The 21,368-nt window shown below is 37.9% G+C and overlaps 1 protein-coding gene across 5 annotated transcripts in view; it reads left to right on the top strand.

The window, feature by feature from the left end:
- Window positions 1–21,368, top strand: part of CTPS2 (CTP synthase 2) — an 81,647-nt gene that overhangs the window by 7,354 nt on the left and 52,925 nt on the right. For all 5 annotated transcript variants that reach the window (XR_009485479.1, XM_059839820.1, XM_059839819.1 and 2 more), the window contains exons 7-13: window positions 1,677–1,757; window positions 1,963–2,114; window positions 2,741–2,873; window positions 4,964–5,052; window positions 5,823–5,917; window positions 6,729–6,791; window positions 7,412–7,455. Coding sequence is in view for 4 of the 5 variants with exons in the window: in XM_059839820.1 (XP_059695803.1) it covers window positions 1,677–1,757; window positions 1,963–2,114; window positions 2,741–2,873; window positions 4,964–5,052; window positions 5,823–5,917; window positions 6,729–6,791; window positions 7,412–7,455 (657 nt within the window). In the remaining variant the exon portion in view is untranslated. The remainder of the gene's footprint in view (window positions 1–1,676; window positions 1,758–1,962; window positions 2,115–2,740; window positions 2,874–4,963; window positions 5,053–5,822; window positions 5,918–6,728; window positions 6,792–7,411; window positions 7,456–21,368) is intronic.

The raw sequence follows: 21,368 nt of genomic DNA, 5'->3' as shown, positions 1-21,368 counted from the left end.
CTGGGGCAGTTCTGGGACTGCCAGGAGCACAGTATCATTTTTGTCTTTTGACTGCTGCTGTTGACACCTGAAGCAGGAACAGATCTCACTCGAGGTGCAGCCTCTTGGTGCCCTCATAAAGTTCCTTGAGTGCTGCTTCAGGACAATATTTAAATGATTGCTGGCTTGGCCAGGCAGCATGTGGGGCAGCCCTACAGCTGAGCCTGTTCCATCCAGTTCTGAATCGCTGCTGCCTCCCTGCCTGCTCCTAGGCATCCCTGGGGGGCTGCTCAGCTCTGGGTGCCCCAGCCTCTCTGTTCTGCCCAGGCTCTTCTGAGTGCCAGATGGACACTGTGTTGTGGCTGCAGAGATCCTGTGCTCTGATGCAGCCCTTAGAGTGTGTACTTGTCAGAGCTGCCCTGTTGGATTCAATTGTTCCTCATCTTCTGTGTTATGTTCCTAAGCAGTGCATCTCTCCCATTTTTATTGTAACTTTGCTATTTTTGTGCTGGCTCTGATGTTTTTGATTTCTGTGTCTGCATTAACTTTAAATTTGTCTCCGCAAGACGGGTGATAGATTTCAAAGTGGGTTTACTCATGTGCTTGTACTATCAAGGTTTATAAATTATACCTTCAGCTTCAAACTGTACCAAATTTTACAAATGAATTGTACTTAACTGAATAGAATGTACAATTTGTTTCCTAATTACCTTTTGATTTAAAAGCACACCAATTTTCCCTTATACTTGGCATTTTTTTTCTGTTTCTAGAATTACTTCTAAGGTTAGGGTAAGTTAATTAGACTCCATCAGTATCAATGTAGCTAAGCTGCATTAGCAAGGTGATCAAAGGGCAGCTACTAGTTTCTGAGCAAAAGGGCTTGATGGATTATGTAGTTGCATTTGCTTGAAAGATGGGGAAAGTAATGAACTAGCCTCATAACAGGATCATCCCACTTTTTGTTATACTTTCTGGTTTCAAAATAAGTGAAGGGAGTAGACTGAGTAATCAGTAGGCACTTTACTAGAGCAGTTCTGCATTTTGATCTAGTTGCCTGGAGTTACATACTGCACAAAAAGACCCCTTCCAACAAACACCAAAGCATATAATTATTTTTTTCATTGGTTACAAATTATCAATATTTTCTAAAACTACTGGGGTTTACAACAAAATGCTAGCACTAGTAAAAACTCCATACAATTACGAGTTAGTTTTCTCTTCTTTGGCTTTGTTTTTGTCATGATGTCTACATTAAGAAGATGCTGAAATACTGAAATACTCATGCATGTAAGCTAAGTGTTGTTGCTCTCAATTTAAATCTGATCTTACTGATAAGATTACAATATTTCTTTTGATTCATCATATTCATACTTCTAGAGCTGGTAGACTTGAGACAAAGAGTATTGCAATAGTAGCTACAAGAAAGAAGAATATGAGGAAGGAATATTACAGAGAATGCCAATGAAAGATGAATGAAAATTGATCAGTGTGGGCAGGTGATGGATTTGCTTTTGCCTTGCTAGTAGATATTTGTGAGCTCTGTTATATCTTAGAACTCCAAAAGGGGGGAAAGAGTAAAAAAAGGTACACTTGTTTGTGCTCTGCTTTCAAAGGAGATGAATTTCACTATGAAATATTGAGGATCTTCTATTAGTTTGCGTAGTAAATATTTGAAGTTTTTCCTTCTGTTATGACAGATAGTCTGTAGAAGTGCAAAACCTATAGAGATGGCTGTGAAGGAGAAGATTTCCATGTTTTGTCATGTGGAGCCTGAGCAGGTCTGTACTTCAATATTACATGTGGGAAAGTATACAAATATTTCTGTGCATTTCTCTTTTCAACTTCTGACAGCTTCATTCATATGTGGTTGTTTTTATAGTTTTTATCTTGCTATTATGGATGCTATAGCATTTTCAAAATATCAGGAGTATATATGTTAAGTATATATGTTAAGTTTTATGTTCTGCCTTTTTTTTTTGTTAGGTGATATTTATTCATGATGTTTCTTCTACTTACCGAGTACCAATCCTATTGGAGGAGCAAGGCATCCTTAAGTATTTTAAACAGAGGCTAAATTTACCTATTGATGACCAGCCAAGTGATCTTCTAATGAAGTGGAAGAAAATGGCTTGCAGGTATTCTACATCCTGCTGCTTTCTCTAGAAGTGCTGTAATTCAAGGTTGGTTTTAGCTGCTTTGAAGTCACCAAACTGGACTGACTGGGTTAGTGGAGGTGGACACCTGTGAATGGTCTGGGTTTAAAACCACAGGCAGTTTGGAAATTGTAGAGGTAAAGAAAAAGCTGTGGCATTCACATTCTGTGAACAGAGAGATATAACTCTCTTTCTCAGAGTTTTTTCCCAGAGAAAAACAATTCTTATCTCTTCTTGCTGCTCCTGTTGTTTTGCACATGTGGAATGTATTAGGATGATTGTTTACCTGAAGTGATTTGTCAGTTGGATTCTGCTGTGGATTGTTTTGTTTCCTTGGCCGGTTGGCTCACAGCTGTGTCCTGGCTGTCTCAGACAGTCATGAGTTTTCTTTGGTATCTTTTAGTATTCTTTATAGTATAGATGTAGTATAGTATAGTATAATATAGTTTAATAAAGCAATTGTTCAGCCTTCTGAATCAATGGAGTCAGATGCCAATCATTCCCAGGCATCAGGAGCATCCTGCTTTTACTATGAAAAAGGAAAAGCTGTTAAAATGGGGTTTTTTGGTGAAAATTGGTGTAGTAACTGAAGAACTTGTTTTTGTCAGATACGAGAGGTTGCTGAAGGTGTGTTCCATAGCTCTCGTGGGCAAGTACACAAAACTAAGTGACTGCTATGCATCTGTTTTCAAAGCTCTGGAACACTCTGCACTGGCAATTAATTACAAACTGGATTTAATGGTGAGCTTATTTCTGGTTTTTGCTTTCAGGAATACTTTGATTCTATTGTTGTATATTATTATTCTGTGGTAACCTACTAGTTGACATCATGTGTGGCAGTTTTAATTCATGTGAAAACTAGAAAATGCATCATGCAGATAAATACAGACTGGCCAAGCATCTCATTTTTTAAAAGGAATGTTTACAGATTTAATTATTTTATTTGGAACTAAACTTACCTGAAAGGAATAATGAAGTTACCCAAAACTGGATCTGATGAAAAAGCAGACTTTATCTGCAAATTTGTATTTACTGTCATAGTTAGATTTCACTTGTTTTCATGACACATACTTTTATGGTGAACTTATGGCAGTCCTGGGTTAACAGTTGGATTCAATGATCTTAGCCATCCTTTCCAACCTAATTATTTTATGACTAGAAAAGGGCAAATGGACCAGTCTTAAAAAAAAAAAAAAAAAAAAAAAAAAAAGAAAAGGCAAAAATTACGATTTGGGAAAAATGGCAGATGGTCAGCCTTTTCTTGTTCCCTGGGAAGAGTATTAGCTAACACTATAACAAAGTTGTTTCTGTGTGCATGAAGAAACAAGGAAGTGGGAACAGCCAGAATTGATCCCTGAAGATTTTTAGATCCTGACTGGAAATGATCCTAATCAGCCTGCTCTAATTTGACTTGCTTTGAGCAGGGAGTGAGGCTTGAGACTTCCCAATGTCCTTCCTGGCCTACATGATTATGTCATTGTAGTGTTTCGTACCGACAGCTGCAGAGGGGAAAATTTTTATGAAATGAAAAATAGCTTTTCTTTTAGCAAAAAAGGTGAAAAGTGCCCTGTCTGCAAATGCACAGCAAGCTTCATCTGCAGCTGGTCTTAATTTTGGTGGGGCTTCTGCATTAACAAGCATGAAAACTGATGGTTGCTGAGCTCCAGTGCAGTGCTGAAATGTTAACAGACACAGCTCCCACTGTACTTTACTGCATGTCCAAACCTCTTTTTAGTGTTTATGCCCAAAGGCTGTCAGTATAATCCTATGCTCTGAAGGAACTCCTTAATCTGAATGAGGAAACGTTTAACTGATAAATGTTTCTTCTTAATATGTTTGGCAAGGAAACTACAGTTAACTGTCATTAGTTTCTCTTTCCAACCTTGCAGTATCATAGTGTCTTTTTAGTTGGTTGTGTAATATTCTTCTAGTAAAGAATAGCAAGATTCAAAAGTAGTTATTTTTCTGTTGTATTTTTGATGCCTTCTGGAATGTGAAAAAAGTAGAAAATATTTGCTAGAAAGCAGTCTTGTCTGGGAAACTTTCAGCAATCTCCTTGTCAGTTGCCTTTCTCTGAATACAGGTGAGTTCTGTCATTTCAGATGATCTCATTTTTATGGAGGATGGACTCTACATCAGAATGTGGTTAATTATGTTAATCTGAGAAAAAGGCTGACAGAACCCAGAATCAAACTCTGATCTTTTTTGTCCCCAGGGCAGTACATTGTCCCCTCACTTCACTCTAGTGGTGCATCAGGACCTGAGCCTTTTAATGACACTAGAGATGCTAATGCATTATTTCCAGTAATTCCATTGATATTTCCATTGATAATGATTCTTTCTCCCTTTCTACCCAAGAGTCCCCAGGAACACCTTTCTCACAGACAATGCAGATTTTTCCAGTCTTAAAACAAGATTGGACAAGCTGTGGCACCCAAAAGCCCGGAAAGTAAACATCCTAGCCACATCCCATTGGGATGGCAGGATAAGGTCAGGACCACTCCTTATTTGGTCCTGGTTGCCCTAGGAAAGTAACCTGGGTTCAGAGTTGCAAAGCATTCTAGTTAATCTGCTTACCTGGAGTGTGCCAAACAGGGCTTGAAGCAGACACAGCTCCTGAGCTGTGTGCAAAGAAAAGGGCACAGATTGCTGCAGCTAGAGCAAACACTCGGTCTTGAAAGCAAATACTGGGTCTTCAGTGAAGTTGTTACAGGTTTATTGGCAAATTCACTTGAAACTCTTAATAATTTCTCTTAGTACTTGATCATATACTGTCTGCTGCTCCTTCTGTGGATGAAGAGACCATTTCATTGCATGTTTTTCTTTATTAGTACATAGATTCAACAGAACTTGAACGTTCTACGGAAGCAGAGAACTCAGTGAAATATCATCAGGCATGGCACAAACTGTGCAAAGCAGAGTAAGTGACATTGGGCATTCTGTATCCCAATGCAGACCATGGTATTTATTTCATGAAAATTATGAAAATTTCCCTTCAGTAAATTAAATAATTTCTCAATGCATCCAGACTTTTGTTACTTATGTGAAAGGATAAATTGAATGGGTGGTGAAAAGCTTCAGCCAATTGAAGTATCAACATATATCTTCAAAGTCTGCTTAATCTCTTTAGACAAATTGCAGGTTTTTTGGTTGTTGGTTTAGGGTTTTGATTTTTTTTTGTTGTTGTTGTTTTGCTTTTTTGGATATCTTTTCTTTACAGAGCAGATCAGTTGTCAAAGGTTTTTTGTTGTCAACATGCAGCATAGTGAAAGGTGCTTGTAAATGCACACTGCAAATGTCTTTTTTAAGAATCATTGCTAGGATTTCAATTTGTATTTTTCAAGTGATGTTGTTTCTTGTCTAGATACATTTAGGTTTTTTGGTATTAGAATATCTAAACTTTGGGTTAGGATTTTAAGTAGTGAATATATAGCTAGTTTATTTGAGCAATATTTATTTAAGCAGTGGGAATTTCACTGTGAAGTGTGATATTAGTCAGATGAGAATTGGGGTAGGTAGATGAAACAAATATCCAAATTTAATGTCTTTGTATTCTGAATGGTCATATAAAACATGACTTTCATGAATTGTGCTTGCTTAGTTATAACTTCAAGAGTCTTTAAGTTGTGTGGATTCCTCTGCTGGCTTGATTCTACACGTTAATTATTTTATATATGACTGTCATTTCAGTGGCATTCTGGTCCCAGGAGGTTTTGGAGTTAGGGGAACAGAAGGCAAACTCCAAGCTATCTCCTGGGCAAGAACAAAGAAAAAACCTTTTCTTGGTAAGATCATTAGAGTGAGAAATTACTGTGGTTAGGAGATATATAGCAAGCTAATTGATTTGATTAAAAAAAGACAAACCCCCACATTAGAGAAGGGTCCTGTCTTAGGGAAGTGTGTGTGAATTTGGGACTATCTGACATGTAAAGAATCCCCAGGAGCATAGTCTTGTACCACATCTGCTGTATGAGGAAGGAAAAAAAATCCCATCCCTTCTGCAAAGGTTTAATTTGCATGTACGAAAGTGGAGAGTCTTTGCTTCTCATTGTAATTATATTACTATAATTCTCTTTATTAAACAGTATGCAGAAAACATAGATGTCTTTGAACCACTTTTGCTATATTAAATGTTTTTTTTTTGATTTACTGGTATATGTTATTACAGTAAAGTCCAAAGACATAATCTGGCCTATAAGCTAAGTGCTGATTGTGTACTTCTGAGGCTTTGCTTCCTACTCCACATTTCTTACTTTTAAGTGTCTGAGTAGTTGCCGAAGCAAACTTTGAATCTGGATATACCCAGGCTTTTAGGTTCTGTTTGTCTTTGCAATAATTATTGGTAAAATAGATGAGAGGAATAAAGTATGTTTGAAAGGTCTTAAAGCACATTGTGTTACGTGTATTTATAATGTGCAAGTTTGAAGTGTGAGTTTTACATTGAGCAGCCACTTTTAGTTTAGTTTTTTGGTAAGTCTGTGTATATGCAATGAATACCAAGATTTCAAAGCAGTCAAGTTTAAGACAAAGCAGCAAGTACTTAGTCAATTCTACTCTTTGGCCTGAAAATTCTGGAGTTTTTGTTTTCTCTTCTAGGAGTTTGCCTGGGAATGCAGTTAGCAGTTGTGGAATTCGCAAGAAACTGTTTGAATTGGGAAGGTGAGCTCAGTAGGCTGGTGTGAATATGATTTATTTAGAGGAATTTTTATTTTCTGTGTGAAATGTATGTCTATTATTAGAACTGTTTACAGATCCTGTGGTTGTTAGGTACTTAGCCCTTGCAGCAAGATCATTTTCAGCTAAGTACCCTGTGCTACCTCTCTGTGCAAGGGCGTAAGAACTCTTTGTTATGTGCATTGTTTGAAACCTGCTTTTTGATCTAAAGAGTGTAGAGAAAGTGTGCTTTAGAGTTCACCTCTGTAGCCTCTTACTGAAGGGTGCTGGTGGTGAGAAGTAAAAGCTGAGAAGTGGTTTTCTCACTTGCCTTCATTAGCCAGAGTGGCTAAATAAGAGCCATTCAGTAGTAGTATGAAGAGATTTAACTTATCAATAATTTCTAATACTATGAGCTGAGAGGAAAGTATTTTGGAAAGCAGGAAAGGGAACTTATGTGTCTGAGGTCATATGCTTCCTGTGTTTGCTTCAAAAGTGCAGAATGCATTTCAACTCATGAGATTGTAACATAAATGTAGACAAGCCCTGAAATGCCACAGAGCTGTTATGAGTTTATAGTGCATGTAGAGCAAATGTACTGTGTTTACTTTGAACTTCTGTTCCAGATGCAAATTCTACAGAATTTGACCCAGACACAAAAAACCCAGTTGTAAGTACTGTTTTTTCCCTGCATGTGTTTTGTGAACATACATCTTTCTTATAAAAGGGAGTTTACTCTGTGTTAGTTAAAATCTATCTATATTTCTGTGTGGTAGGACATGAGGTGGTACCTGCTGTACCACCTAAGTAACAATACTTAGTATTGTTTAGAAAGGTATTTTCTTTTGATAGTCTTTTGCCATTGCCTATTTGCTTCTGTGAATTGCCTTAGCTTTATTTTTGTAATTTTTTTTAATGGTTTCCTTGTGTGTAAACTCATGCTGGAAGTAGACAATAATTATTAAGTTGGCTTTACTAGGGAATAAAATATAAAAGGGAGCTGAAATGTGTAGCACAAGCTATTACCAAATAAAAATTTGACAAGATAAGGATTAAATGGAAATGGGCTGAAAAATTCTTTTATTTCCTATGTATATAGTATAAATAACCACTACACCCATCCTCCCCATGCGTCTTACAGTCCTTCTTTTGACAAAAATGTCAATGCCCCAAATATGGCAGGGCTCTCTGCATCATATGCTGATGATAGCATTTTAGAGTGGAATTCACCACATTATTAATGTAGTAAAACTTTTAAGTGATCAGGGAAAGAGGGTTTTTAAGAAAATGAAAAAGAACAGAAGTAAATATGAGAAATAAAGCAGTATCTTGGTGTGAGATGTAAACATTTGCTCTAGTGGCAAATTAAGTGGGTTGCACAATGTGACCTACTGTTTCTGTATGAATTTCCTTCAAAAGAATTTTGTTGGGATTTGCAAGTAAAACATACTTTTTTTCATGTCCACTTAGTCTGAAATGTGCAAATAAGAGGGTTTTTAGAGCATTTGCTCTGTTTGTCAAAGTTGCTTGTTTGCATAGGAGAGATAATCTAGTCTGAACTTTTGAAGATAAATTAAAGACCTTCAGAGTTTCAGGGTGAGACTTGCTGCTAGAATTTGGTGGTTTTTGGAGAAGGTGAGTGAAGGTAAACTTTTGGCATCAAATTTGTAGCCTTACCATAGTTAGAGGTCTCTTCCTTTCTCCTTGACTATGCAAGAATGAACTCTTTCACTGCAGGAGTCAATTTCATAATAGCAATGTGTTGTAAAATGTGGAAGATGTTGAAAGCTTACTGTAGAATTTTAGGTTGTGAGAAGATAGAGCACAGAAGAGTGGTTCTGGGGCATCCTTATTTCTAGAGCTTTTTGAGTGTCAGTTTTATGTAATGATATTTATTTAATTTGAGTGTCAGTTTTATTTAATGGTATTTAACTGGGTGATCTGCAGTTTACATTCAAGGGCAAGTAAGGTAGATATGTTAAAGAGAAAATTATGTGTACATAAAGTTAAGAAAATAATGGAGTGAATGTGTCATAGAAGATTAATACATTGTTGACGATGGAAGTGTTATCATTGCAGTATGTATAATGGATATTCTGTTTTTCTGAGCTGCATTAAGGTTCTGAAATTGGTTATTGACAGTCATATTTCAGCATCTTAATCTGATCTTTGACACCTCAGTTCTGGACAAGAAACAGATGTAAATCATTCCATGTGGGATATTTGCACTACCAATAATTACAGCCACTAAATAATCCGCCTTAGCAGAGTTCATCTTGTGCTGAAAGCTGTTTAGATATTCTATATAATCAATAAAAACAGTTGGAAGAGAAGCAGATTACTGAGCTATCAAACTGATGTAGATGTTTCATTATCCAAGAAAGTTAATTGGAGTATATCAGCACTGATAATATCTTGTGATGCCACTGCGCACTAACTTAGGACTGAAGCAGTTTGCTTTTCTTTTGGTTTTCCCTCCTTTGAAAACAGAAGAGGGAGAAGAAAGATACTGGTGAGGCAGTAGTTACAGTTCCTTTTATTTTTTAAAAAAGAGCTAGAACTTGACATGTAGTTTGGCAGAGAACTGAGTGGCATCATAAAAGAAGCAGCTACTTACATTGTTTCTTAATTTGCTAAGCATTCAGTTACTCAGAATTGTACTACTAAAATTGATAGTTTCCTCTAAAAGACTTAGAAAATATTTTGGTCTCTTGTGTTTCTCTTTGTTGACTGCATCTATGGAAATTTGAACCTTTTTGCTGCAAATAAAAACTACAATTATCAGGTAGCCCTGTAACTCAGTATTGCACAGAATCACAGAATCATTCAGGTTGGAAAAGACCTGCAAAATCAAGTCCATCCTTAAACCAAGTACTGCCTTGTCAACTGGACCACAGCCCTCAGTAGCACATATATCTGTGTCTTGAGCATCTCAAGAGATGATGACCTCACCATCCCTGGGTGGCCATTTCCAATTCTTAGCAACCCTTTCAGAGAAGAAATTGGTCCTGATTTCCAGCCTGAACCTCCCATGGCACAGCTTGAGGCCCTTTCCTCTCATCCTGTTGCTGGCTGCCTGGGAGAATCACTCGGTGCCCCCCTGCTGCTGTCGGGCAGTTGTAGAGATTGATAGGGTCACCCCTGAGCCTCCCTTTCTCCAGGCTAAACCCCAGATCCATGTCAGACTTGTGCTCCAGACTCTTCTTCAGGTCTGTTGCCATTTTCTGGACATACTCCAGCCCCTCAATGCCCTTTTGCCCAGAACAGCTTTCCAGCCTCTCTTTCCTGGAGCATTGCCCTAGCTCAGTAGGGCAATGAGGAAGGTAAATGAGCTCTGAGTTCATCAGTTCTTGGTTGATTATTTGCAGGTGATGTTCCCTTTATATATTTTGAAGCTTTCTGCTTTACTTCCTAGCCTTTTTGAAAAATAATGATAGGTAAATTTTTACTATTCTGTGCAGGAGGATGGCTGTTCAGAAAGGTAATGTATTTGCTTGAGTGTAGAGCTTGGTATGAATTTTCTCATGCAAATAGTAATTTCACAAATAACTCCTTTAAAAGGAAACTGTATGGTCTGAACTGCTAGTGAACTGGATTCACTGGATGGATAAAGAGTTATTTGTTTTGTTCCATTTTTCTCATCTTCCTCTACTATTAAACTTAGCTTTTTTTAAATGATCCTTTTAATTATGTTCTTTGACAGTTTTATTGCAACTGTATCTAATACTGATTTGGAAGAAGGAAAAAAAAAATTCTGGAAATAATTTTCCTTTTTTTTTCCTTTGATTTGAAAAAGCTAATTTTAATTGTGATCATTGTTCGTCATGAACAATTACACCTTGTATAGGATCATGAACCTGATCTTACTGCACTGGGTAAAATAACTGGACTTTCTATATACTCAAGAAATTGTGCAGAAGTATTTTTTTGCCAGCAGGTGACACTATTAAAACATGTTAATTTCCTAGTGCCCATGTTTCCTATTCAGGATGTCAGTAACCTGATTGAATTCCAAAATTTCTAAGGTTGTCTAGGAGATGAAAAGGAATGTATGTCTCACACATGCAAAAAGCATGTCCTAAAATTCTGTGATTGTACTTAGGAGTGTGTGTAAAGTTGCTAGTGGAGCTTGGTTAGCATAATGTGCATGTGGTGTATTTACTTTTTAAATCAAAGCATACAATTAATTTAAAATATTTTTGTAAACCAGGAAAAAAGTAATACATGTGATTTTCTTTCTTCCAAGAAATAACATATTTCAACAACTAAAGGGGTTTTGTAAAACAATGGCCTGGGAGCATGTTAGGACAATAATGTTTAAACATCATATTTTTAAGGCTTCTACTCATGCATCACTGGTGTGGAGTACTTTTTTCCTCATTTCATTGAGGGGAAATTCAGGGTTAGGAACCACAGTAGTATGGGATCTTGAATGGACTTCACGGGCTTTGCAATTAAGCCAAGTCTTTAAGTCCTTGAGTAACTTGAGAGATTTATGTGATTTATCAATATAATGGATGATGTTGGTGTTAAAATTCAGTCCAAAATTCCAAGTTCTTTAGTAGGATTAGTCCCTAATCCACGGATTACTTGTCTTCGAAATATCCATTCTTCATATTTCTCTTTCACTAATTTCTTCTTGAAGTAAATAATAATTCCCATGAAAACACATCTGTTACAGGAATCATGCAAAGAAAAGATTGACTGCACCAAATAAGGCTAATGAACTTTAACTGCAACAACAGTCACTCAGTTTATATATATATACTTGTATGTTCCCATTCACAGAGTCATAACAAAAAAAAGTACATCCTTACGTAAATATAATTTAAAATGAGCATCTCATGTTGCAGTTATCATACTTGGCATTGCTACATTGCTATTGAAAATAGTTGCTTAATTTTTGAAAAATTTGAACTGCTTGTTTTATGAAGTGTCATCTTTTGTGAATGATGAAACTGAACTGTGAGGAGTATTGGATAGTGTACTCTAGGAAACACTCCTCAGATGGAATGCTGCACCTTTTTTTTTGTGTGTTTTAGAAGCTGTGTGATTTGATTTCTCTAGAGGTCCAAATAATAGCCCAGGCAGAGCAGGATTTGTTAAATAACACCTCAAATGTAGCATGAAATAGAAACAGTAGTTCGGAACTAGCTGGAAGGCATTTTAGCTGGAATGTGTGGCTGGTGACTGTGGATGAAACACAAAACAAACATGCTTTCTTTTCTGTTAAATCTTTATTCCATATGCTTTAAAATAGTAACAAATCTGTGGGTTTAGATGTACATGTCATGTAAACAAATGCCAGGCTCTTCTTCAAAGCAGTGATACTCGTTCTTGCAGATGCCTCACTGTCCTGAACTAGTTATCTTTTTTACAATCATGATAAACTCATCAAAGCTGACAGATCCATCATTATTTTTGTCCAACGATTTAATTATGTTATCAAGTGAGAATTGATCCTGTTTTTATAAGACAAGAATTAAAGAAAAAAGAAAAAGAGAATAAAATTATTAGATCACCATGAGCATTTTTCTGTGAAGCATGTTGCCAAGAAATTATGCATTCATAACAGTCAGTGTTACTTGAAGGTGTTACTGGTGGTGTTGTTTTTACTGGTATGACTGGTTAAACTAGTAGGACTGTGTCTGCTATTGCCTCCCAAAAATGTTAACAAAGATGTATAACCATTTGAGAAAAGTGAAGTATTACTCAGATGGGTTACTTTAGCCTTCTGGGTAAATTTGGAATCTGGGAAATGGAGCAGGTGAAATAGCTGCAGCAGGTGCATAATCACCTGTAAAAATTAATATGTGTATGACCTACTCCTTTATTAGACACTAAATTGGGCCCTGCATGCACGTTTTGAAAAAAGGTTGCTACTTTCTTTATGCTTTGGGCCAGGATCTGAGGGTGTTTTTCCCTTTCTTTTCTCTCTCCTTAGTATGAATACTGTTTTCACTGTTAAAAACATCTTGCTAATGTAATACATTTAGTTTAGATTATTAGCTTCTTTTATATGTTGTGTCTGGTAAGAGTGCATGTAGCATCCTGATGCAGTGAATATTCTGATAACAACCCTGATCCGGCTAATTAAATAATATAAACCAAATTTGGAGTTATAATTTAAATTCATAAAATGTTTTCTTTTGTTCATACCATGTATCTCTGCATGTTTTCTAATGACCTGTTATGTTTTGATATTGATTTATTATGGTGCCATAAATATTTGGAAACAGACTTGTTGCTTGAAAATGTCTGAGGTCCAGACAGAAAACATCAATATTGCTTTTACTGAACAGTTCCATTTCCACATATCTGGGAAAATGTGTATGATGCTGAATTGTCTTCAGTGTTATAGAAAGCATTATATTTCTGAATTTGCCATCGCATTTCTGTTAATTTTTGACTATCAATTTCTAGGCTGTCTTTTAGGGGAAAGAAAAAACCCTTTGTGTTTTATTGGGTTTTTGGGGAGTCTGTTGTTAATAAGCCATTTCATGTTAATTGACATGACTAAATTGGATTACTGTAGTTCTCAAAATACTGTTTTTCAATGGGAGTGCCACTTATTTCAGACCTTCAGCAAAAATTGCTTTTCTGAGATATCCAAAACACAGTATTTAAAGATTAGTCTAGCAGAAAAATCTAAATTGAGTCCTAACACAATTCAGGAAAGATTTGGCAGACAATATATATATAAAATCAGAACAGAGCTTTTTTTTTTCCTAGCTACAAGAAATGGGTATTTCTCTCTCTAGCTTGGTGGCATCTCTTTTCTCTACTTGGCATCGTTCTGGAATAGCAAAACTTCTTTTATTTTGTGATGGTGGTAATTTAACCTAGATAGAAATTGGCTGAAGTCTCTTGCTTTTAAATGTGTTCTGCTGTTTTACTTGGTTTCTAGATTTTTTTCTATATATTTTATAGATTCAAGATTAATTATTTAGATTGAAATGAAAAATATTTTATAAGATTCAGGTACAATATTTCAGATTAAATACAGCTTGCATTAAAATAAAACCAAACAAACCCAAACAGAACAGCTCTTAGATTTTTTTTGCATTTGATTTCATAGGACTTTGTTATAAACTCTGTGCTCAAATATCAGTTCAAAGCTACTGTTACCAATGTAAATGAAGTTTTATAAGCAAAACCTTGTTTAAGAATTATGGATTTAGTGAAACTATTTGGACACAGTAATCTGCCCTGAACATCATTGCCTGTATTTCCTTTTTCTCATGCATTCCATAGAAGCACAGTGAATACAATGAGAGTGAAACTTACCTTCAGGTACTGTGCAAATTGATTCTGAAGTAGACTCTTCAGCCCACCAATGGACAGTGCACTGGTGCTGCCCTCCTTTAAAGCATACTGGGTAAAATACTTCAGAAGGTTTTCGTTGAATAAATGTTCCATGTTTCTCAGATGTTGTCTTGAAGAATAACTGCAAACAAAACAGACAATAACAATCACAATTTGAAATATATCTTACTCTTCATTGTTTAATTAACCATTTAATGAGCAAGACTTAACCTAGATGAAAAGAGTTGTTTTTTTTTCCCTGTAAAATTGATCAACTTTCCCAAGAAAGGAAATTATCTAAGTTAGTTTTAAAGGTTTGAAAGACCCAATATACTTAGGTTATGCTTACCTCACTCAGAACCCAGAGCTTTCAGATGTATCCAGCAGTGAGAGTCTCAGATTGGGGCAACCTTTATAGTTGCTTGCATGCTCCACCCTAATTATGAAACTAGCTTGTGTCATTGAGTCAGTGCACTAGTTATTGTGTTTTCTGTAGTCAAAGGAATAGGATGCTTTAGCAGTAGAAATGAGTAATATTTTTTTTATCTCTGAAATATGTCATCATCCTCCACTGCACTTGGTGTATACCTCCTTGGTCTTTATAGGTGATACTGGAGAGGTTTTCTTGCTTGAATTTGTGTATTCTTTACTTCAAGATGAACTGCACTCAGAGAAGTGTGGAAAAGACTCCTATGGCGATGTGTATAGTGTTTGTTATTATAGTGGCCTTCAGAAAATGGAAAATATAAGGGGTTTTTAAACATATCCAGGTATGTAAATAAAATATTAAGAAGCTACTTGCTCTTTGTGAGTAGTTAATCACACTTCTTCACGTTTTGTGCTGTTTCGTGGCACAGTAAAAAGATGAAGTTCCTTTAGAATAAAACTTTGGTTGCTAGTGGTAAGAAACAAAACATTGCATGATATGAATGGTAAAAAACAAGTGTTCTAAATGAGAAAGTTGAATGTGAGGTTCTGAAAAACAGTCTCTTCTTGGGAACACCTTTATAACTGACTATTGTGTTCTGCAGGTTCTGAGTGTTCCAATGGTTTTATCATGTTCCGTTGATGGTCTGTGGGACATCTTGGAGTTGATAATCAGCCTGTGGTAGATGCTTCATGACCCAACACTGTTAATTTTGCAATTGCAGAGTTGCTGGCTCTGGCTGTGGTTTCTGCTTGTGGTTTCTAATCTGCCTGCTGTCTGTTGTCATTTTTTTGTGCTTGGCTTCAGGCCCACTGACTAGATTTTTCACCCTGCCCATCACTTCTTCAGAATCAGGTGTCATTTCATCATTTATAACTCTAAACAAAGAGCTTTGTGGGTCTGTTGGAGATGGATGGGGCAGAAGGGATGTTTTTGGAATTGCAGATGTATGGGTGTAGGATTCCATAACAGGTATGTAGGAGTTTTTCCTGAGAAAACCAGGCAAACTTTGGTAGATGAATTATGTAGATATACACCTTGCATTAGCAGCCCATTTGAATGTGCTTGCATTCACTTCCAAGTGTCAGGAGAGTATTAGAAGTGTTCCTAGAGATCATATAGCTAATTATTTCCTTTTCACTGGAGTGGGGTCATCAATATTTATACTGGATGTCTGCACTTATTCTTAAGTGCTGTAAATAATGGGGAATCTACAGCCTCCTTATCTTGTCTATTCCTTTTGGGTTTTGTTAGAGTGTATTACTGTGTGTCCCCAAGCCTTGCTGCACTTAAGCCCTTTGATTCTCCTGTCTCTGCAGACAGGCAGAACAGACATCTTCCTTCTTAAAATGGCCTTTGACATCAGTGAAATTCCCTGTCTTCCTTTTTTTTTTTTTTAAATTCAGAAATCTTTGCTAGTTTAGTCTTCCTTTGTGAGTCCTGCTACTTAGATCTATCTAGTAATTTCTTCTTGACTTTCTTCAGTTGTTTCCCATTCTGCTTGAGATGTGATGTCCAAAGTTGTGCCACTTGTTCACCTCTCTGGGTGTTCATGGTGTTGCAGATTTAAGTAGTTCCAGAGGCACAGTGATGAGGACAATCTCTGTGCTGTTTTGCAGGGAGGTGTCCAGCTACAGGGTTTTAACAGTGGAAGACTTGTCACTTAATTTCTTGACAGTTAATTTCAAGATTGTGGAGAGGACAAATACAGTGATTTAAAATTCAGTGGTAAAGCTTGGCATTGGCTTGAAAATCACATAACTGGGGCAAGGCCTCCCCCAGTATCTGCCCAGTCCAGCTGAGGGACAAAGCTGGAAATGCACTTTCTCCTGTGTTTGCTTTTTGGCTCTACAGAAATTCAGGAGCTGCTGCTGTCTATACTAACAGAACCTCTCCTGCCGCTATGGGATATGGGAGTAGCAGTGCAAGCAAGCATGGGGCTTGTGGCCTGGAATGCATTGTATGAGTTAGGGTGAGTCCCTTACACCAAACTGGGGCATGAACTCCATGGTTGTTCATGACAATAAGATAATCATAAGTCTTTTTGTCTTCTTTTTCTTTCTGCCAACAAACTGAAAAAGAAATATCTGCTTCTTTGTCCTTTCATCCTCTTCTCCACCTTTGGTAGGTGGTCAAATTTTAGTAGTATTGTGTGACTGGGTAATCTGCTAATGCTTCTGTTCCCCACCTGCTAATTCCTCCCTGCAGCTCCTCTCTGGTGGCCTCACCATCCTTACTGCTTTATCCCTTTTGGAAGCAGTGCTGGGAAGCTGGTGTGCCTGATCTGAATTGTTGACAGTACAGTATTTACAAGATTTGTTTTAAGTATTCAAATGACTTCTCTTTGTACCTAAGGCACCTCCCCGAGTACAAAATGTAGTAGTAAGATGCTTAGTGCTATGGAAAAGCTACATTTCGAGGGATCACAACTCAGAATTCAGCACATTAGCCTAGTTAATTTGCTAAGGGTTCATTAAAGAACACCACCTAATTGCAAAATAGCATAACCAGTTTTACTGAAACATCTTTCTGGGAAAGTGAGAGACCAACGTCTGGAAATGTGGGTGATTTCCTCAAGAGTTGTGTGCCAAATACGGGGATGAATCCAGTGTCCTCAGATCAGCTCTGTTCACAAGGCACTGTTATCTATGAGGCTATTTGAATGAGAGATTGGAAGAACTGGGATTTGCAGTTTGATCTCCTGACTCTTTGTCCTCCTCCAGTAGTTTGTGTGGCATCTCTGAACGCTGGAATCAGCCATAGAACTCAGTTTGACAGGCCCCAATACATTGTCTTTTCCAGAAGACGTTTTTGAAGGCCTTAAGTGCTATTCTGAAATATATCCATCTCACCCAGCACAGCCCAGCAATGGCAGAATGATATCCAGGTGTAAGGAATTCTGGTTGCCCACTAAGAATCTGAGCAAAAGTAGGGGAAGATAATATGTTACTGTTGCTGCCCTGATGATGTGTGACTAGCAGACAGCAGCATTAATCTGGGCTAAAGAACAGCACTTGGACCTTTGATGTCTGTGCACGCTGACTTCCAATGTAGAAGCAACAATCCAACTTTGGTTCCAGGGCCTTGCTGCTCTTTCTTGCAGGTATGGAAATATATAATTCCTGCAGTTTCTGACATAATTCAGTTGGGTTTGCCCTGGTCTAGAGAAGTCATAGTAAGCACAGTATCCTTTTGGAATTGACATTTTTATTTTAGCTTAGATACGAAGCCATTAGCAAAAAGAGGACTAAGTTGGTGATGTCTTGTAAGTTTGTTTAGGGATGCACATCCCTAAACATGGACTCACGTATGTCCCTGTGATGGCTGTGTGTCATTTTCTTTCAGTGTGTGCAGATTCAATATTCACTCAAAACTGGCTACTGGTGAATATTTCCCTAGTAATCTGGTTTGTGGTCATACTTGGAGCACGCAGTTCCAGTCGCATTGGGGAGTAAGGGAGCACAAGCTGCAGGGATGGCTGAAGTCTGGGCACCGCCAAAGTGGTAGGAGGGGTGAAGTTTATGGCATCACAGTCATGTGCATTTAATGATGGATTCAATGGGATGGTAACCCAGGTGTTGTCTCTTTTGCCCTTGTCACATCCTTCCTGCCACCATTGATGGCTGAATGTTATGTGAATCTGTGCTCTTTGTTTTCCTTATGGTGCTGGACAATAATTTGGGTTGGTCTGAAAGCGGGTTTCTATGCCATTCATTGACACTGTTTGAAGGGACAGGGCACCCTCCACAGGGGTGGAGCTGTCACCTGAGGGCAGTGACTATCTCAAATTATCCTGTTTAATCCCCTGGTGATGGGTTAACGCCCTAACTCTCCAGTATTTTTCCACCTTCTTTGGTATATTTTATTGTAGCAGCACCAGGCCCACTTGTATGTAAGCCCAGCTACTTTAAGCAATTTGAGGGATCTCTGTGAGGCTTATTTTACAGCCTAGCCAGAGTATTGAAATGTGTCCTGTCAAGGTGAAGTTTGCTGCAATGGAGAACATACTTTTGTGGATGTTGAGCACTTGAAAAAAAAGAGCAGGAAGTGGCTTTGTGCTTTGTGTTCACTTATTTCTACTTACATAGTGCTTGTGCATCATCTCAGGCTTACAGACATCCATCACTAGATCAAAGCCCTTTGTTAACTTTGCTTATTTTTTGTAGCAGAGAAAGATGGGAGATGTGGGAGAAAAATGATAGGACAATTAAAGTAAATTGGGCTGGACTGGGGACTCTGTGGAATGTACGAGTCCTATCTGATTTGCAAAGAAATCTTGCAAGGTGTCAAGTTTTGATTTCTTATTGAGTAGAAAAGCAGAGCAGAATTTGTATAGAACTAGTGCTGGTATAAAGAATGTATGTGTTTCTATGCCTATGTAATTTACCAATCCCCATGCTGCATCTGAAGTTAAATATGGGATACATTGTGCTGTAGATTGCAAATAATGAAATCCATGGAGATGCAGATGTCTGCTGCTGTGTTCATTTCAGCTCTAAGGTGAGTTTTGCAGAATCAGTCCCACAACTGCAGGCACTCATCTTCAAGCATTCTTGACCTGTCTACCAAAAGGAACGGGCTTTAAAGTTGGGATACTGAAAGCCAGTGTAACCCATGGGTAATTTTTCCAAGATATGTGGTGGCTAGCAGATGTGGGAGCTAGCTCTGTAGTGCAAATAGGGGGGTTGTGACAGAACATTTCACTGTTGTCACTTGGTTCTTACTGTTAGCCTAGGAGGAGACAAAGGACTGACTGAGAGAAAAGGAACATTCGGTGAACAAACTTTCTGAAAAAGATGTAATAATTATGGGTTAGAAGTTCAGCAAACTGCACTACAGCCATTGTAGAGAGCATGGCATTGCTTTGAGGGATGGAATTGTTGGATGGAAGTTGGGGATGAGTTGTAAAATCCTTTATGTGTCACAGGTGATGCATTCCCTATGTTAAAATTGTCATTGTTTGTAAAACCTGTAGTGGTGACGTGTAAAAGGGTTGTCTCATCTCACAAATTAAACTTGAGCTATATGGGTTATCCTGACAAGAGTCTCTTGCAGGCCCTCCCTTGTGACATACACCTAATGAGATGTTGAAGGTGTCTCCCTAAACAGGACTGGGTGTGACTGCTACAGGGATGAATTATTCAATAAGATGCATTGTTTGTAGTCAGCTTAAAATTGGTGATGTGTTATTCATTGTAACTATATGTGTCAGCTGTTACTGTCATATGTACACATCTGGCAGACTAATTTATTACTGAAACTCCCTGTGATGTAGATATTCTGTATTGCACAAGATAGTTTTGAGGGAGAATGTGTTTCAGTAAGAGGTTTTATCCTTCTGTTTATGAATCTTGACTCGTGCAGCCATGCAATCTGGCTGTTAGTGCCACAGCTGAAATTTACAGTTATGTAGTTGCTAAAACCCTACACCTTTTTGGTTGTATACTAAATTCAGAATTGTTTTTTGAAATTCTTTAGAGTGATCAAAAATGTGTAAATCTCCATTCCAGCAAAGCATATGTGCATTTATGGAGGACTGGCTTTGGCTGAGTTTCAGGCAGAGCAAAGTAAGTATAAGTACAATAATTCTGTACAAGAGGCACTGGTGAGTTTATCTCTCTGGTGAGATGAGGTCTTTTCTCAGCTGCCCTTTGACACTGGAGGTGCCTGGAGTGTCCAGATGTCACATCTGTATCTAAAAGCCTTTCTTAATCCTGAAGAAAAAATCTATGAGGGGAGTTGGAATCAAGTTTGTAGCTCATTTTCAGAGCATTGTTTTTGCTCTTAGCAGTGCAAACCTGATGGATTGTTCAAAAGAGGTCTAGAGGTGCATCTAATAAGACATATGGGCACCTAATTTAGGGATTACATCACACTGAGATGCCTGATCTCAAAAGGGGAGATGTACCACTAAGAAACTCCCTTGCCCAGCATATTTTTAAGCTAGAAATAGTTATAATCTGTTTTCATGCGAGTCTAGGACTACTGTCTGTCAATGTAATAATCCTACTGGTGAGTAAGAAATGTCATATCTGCTTGTCTTGATCCTGGAAGGGTGTAATCCATTTTGTATTCTTAGAATTTATTGAAAATGACTAGACAGGCAGAAGTCTGATACCATATTAGTTTGTGTAGCTTTCTTATAAAGCCTACAGCTTGAGATGATGGTGTGGTGATGGTGTGGTGACATGATAGGATCCTCTTGACTCACTTTGTGTGCATGTGGGAAAGATGGGGAATCCTGGGTTCAGGGTTCTCTAAAACAGTTGTGGCTTTTCTATTAAAGAGCAGAAGCTGGGAGAATGAATATTCTGGTGTTTACACCCCATGGACCAGTGTGCACTCTTCTGTGGATGTACACTGGGCAGGGACAGGGGGCTCTCAGCAGTTAACCATGTTCCAGCCCCTATAAATCAGTGACTGAGGTCTTTTATTAGAATTGTGCTGCAGTGACCCTTTAGGTCCCTGTGACCCTGCTGGAGCTGTGCTGACTTTGCTGCTGAAGTGGAAGGGAATTATTGAGGCAGTGCCACAATACTGAGCTAAAGGTGCTTGTGCTAGATAATGGCCCCCTACATTCTGCCAGAAAAAGGTAAGTTTGGGGAAAACAGCAGCAACCATGAGAGGTGCCCTTAGGCAGAAAAAAAAGGAGGTCATTTTTTGATAGAAACATCTGAATCCCTTCAATTTCTTCCCCTTCAGCACTGTCTATCTGGATGGGCAGCCTTGCTGGCCTGATCAGACTCAGCAGTACAAAATGCAGAGGCAGAGGAATAAATAGACCAGTGGTAAGAACTTTAGACCTCTCTCTTTGATTTGGAGAAAGAGGTGCTTATATGCACCAGTAGAGC

The sequence above is a fragment of the Haemorhous mexicanus genome, chromosome 2, assembly GCF_027477595.1.
Source record: "Haemorhous mexicanus isolate bHaeMex1 chromosome 2, bHaeMex1.pri, whole genome shotgun sequence".
Taxonomy (NCBI): Eukaryota; Metazoa; Chordata; class Aves; order Passeriformes; family Fringillidae; genus Haemorhous; species Haemorhous mexicanus.
Note: the sequence above shows the minus strand (reverse complement) of the source record. Positions and strands in the feature narration are given on the sequence as shown.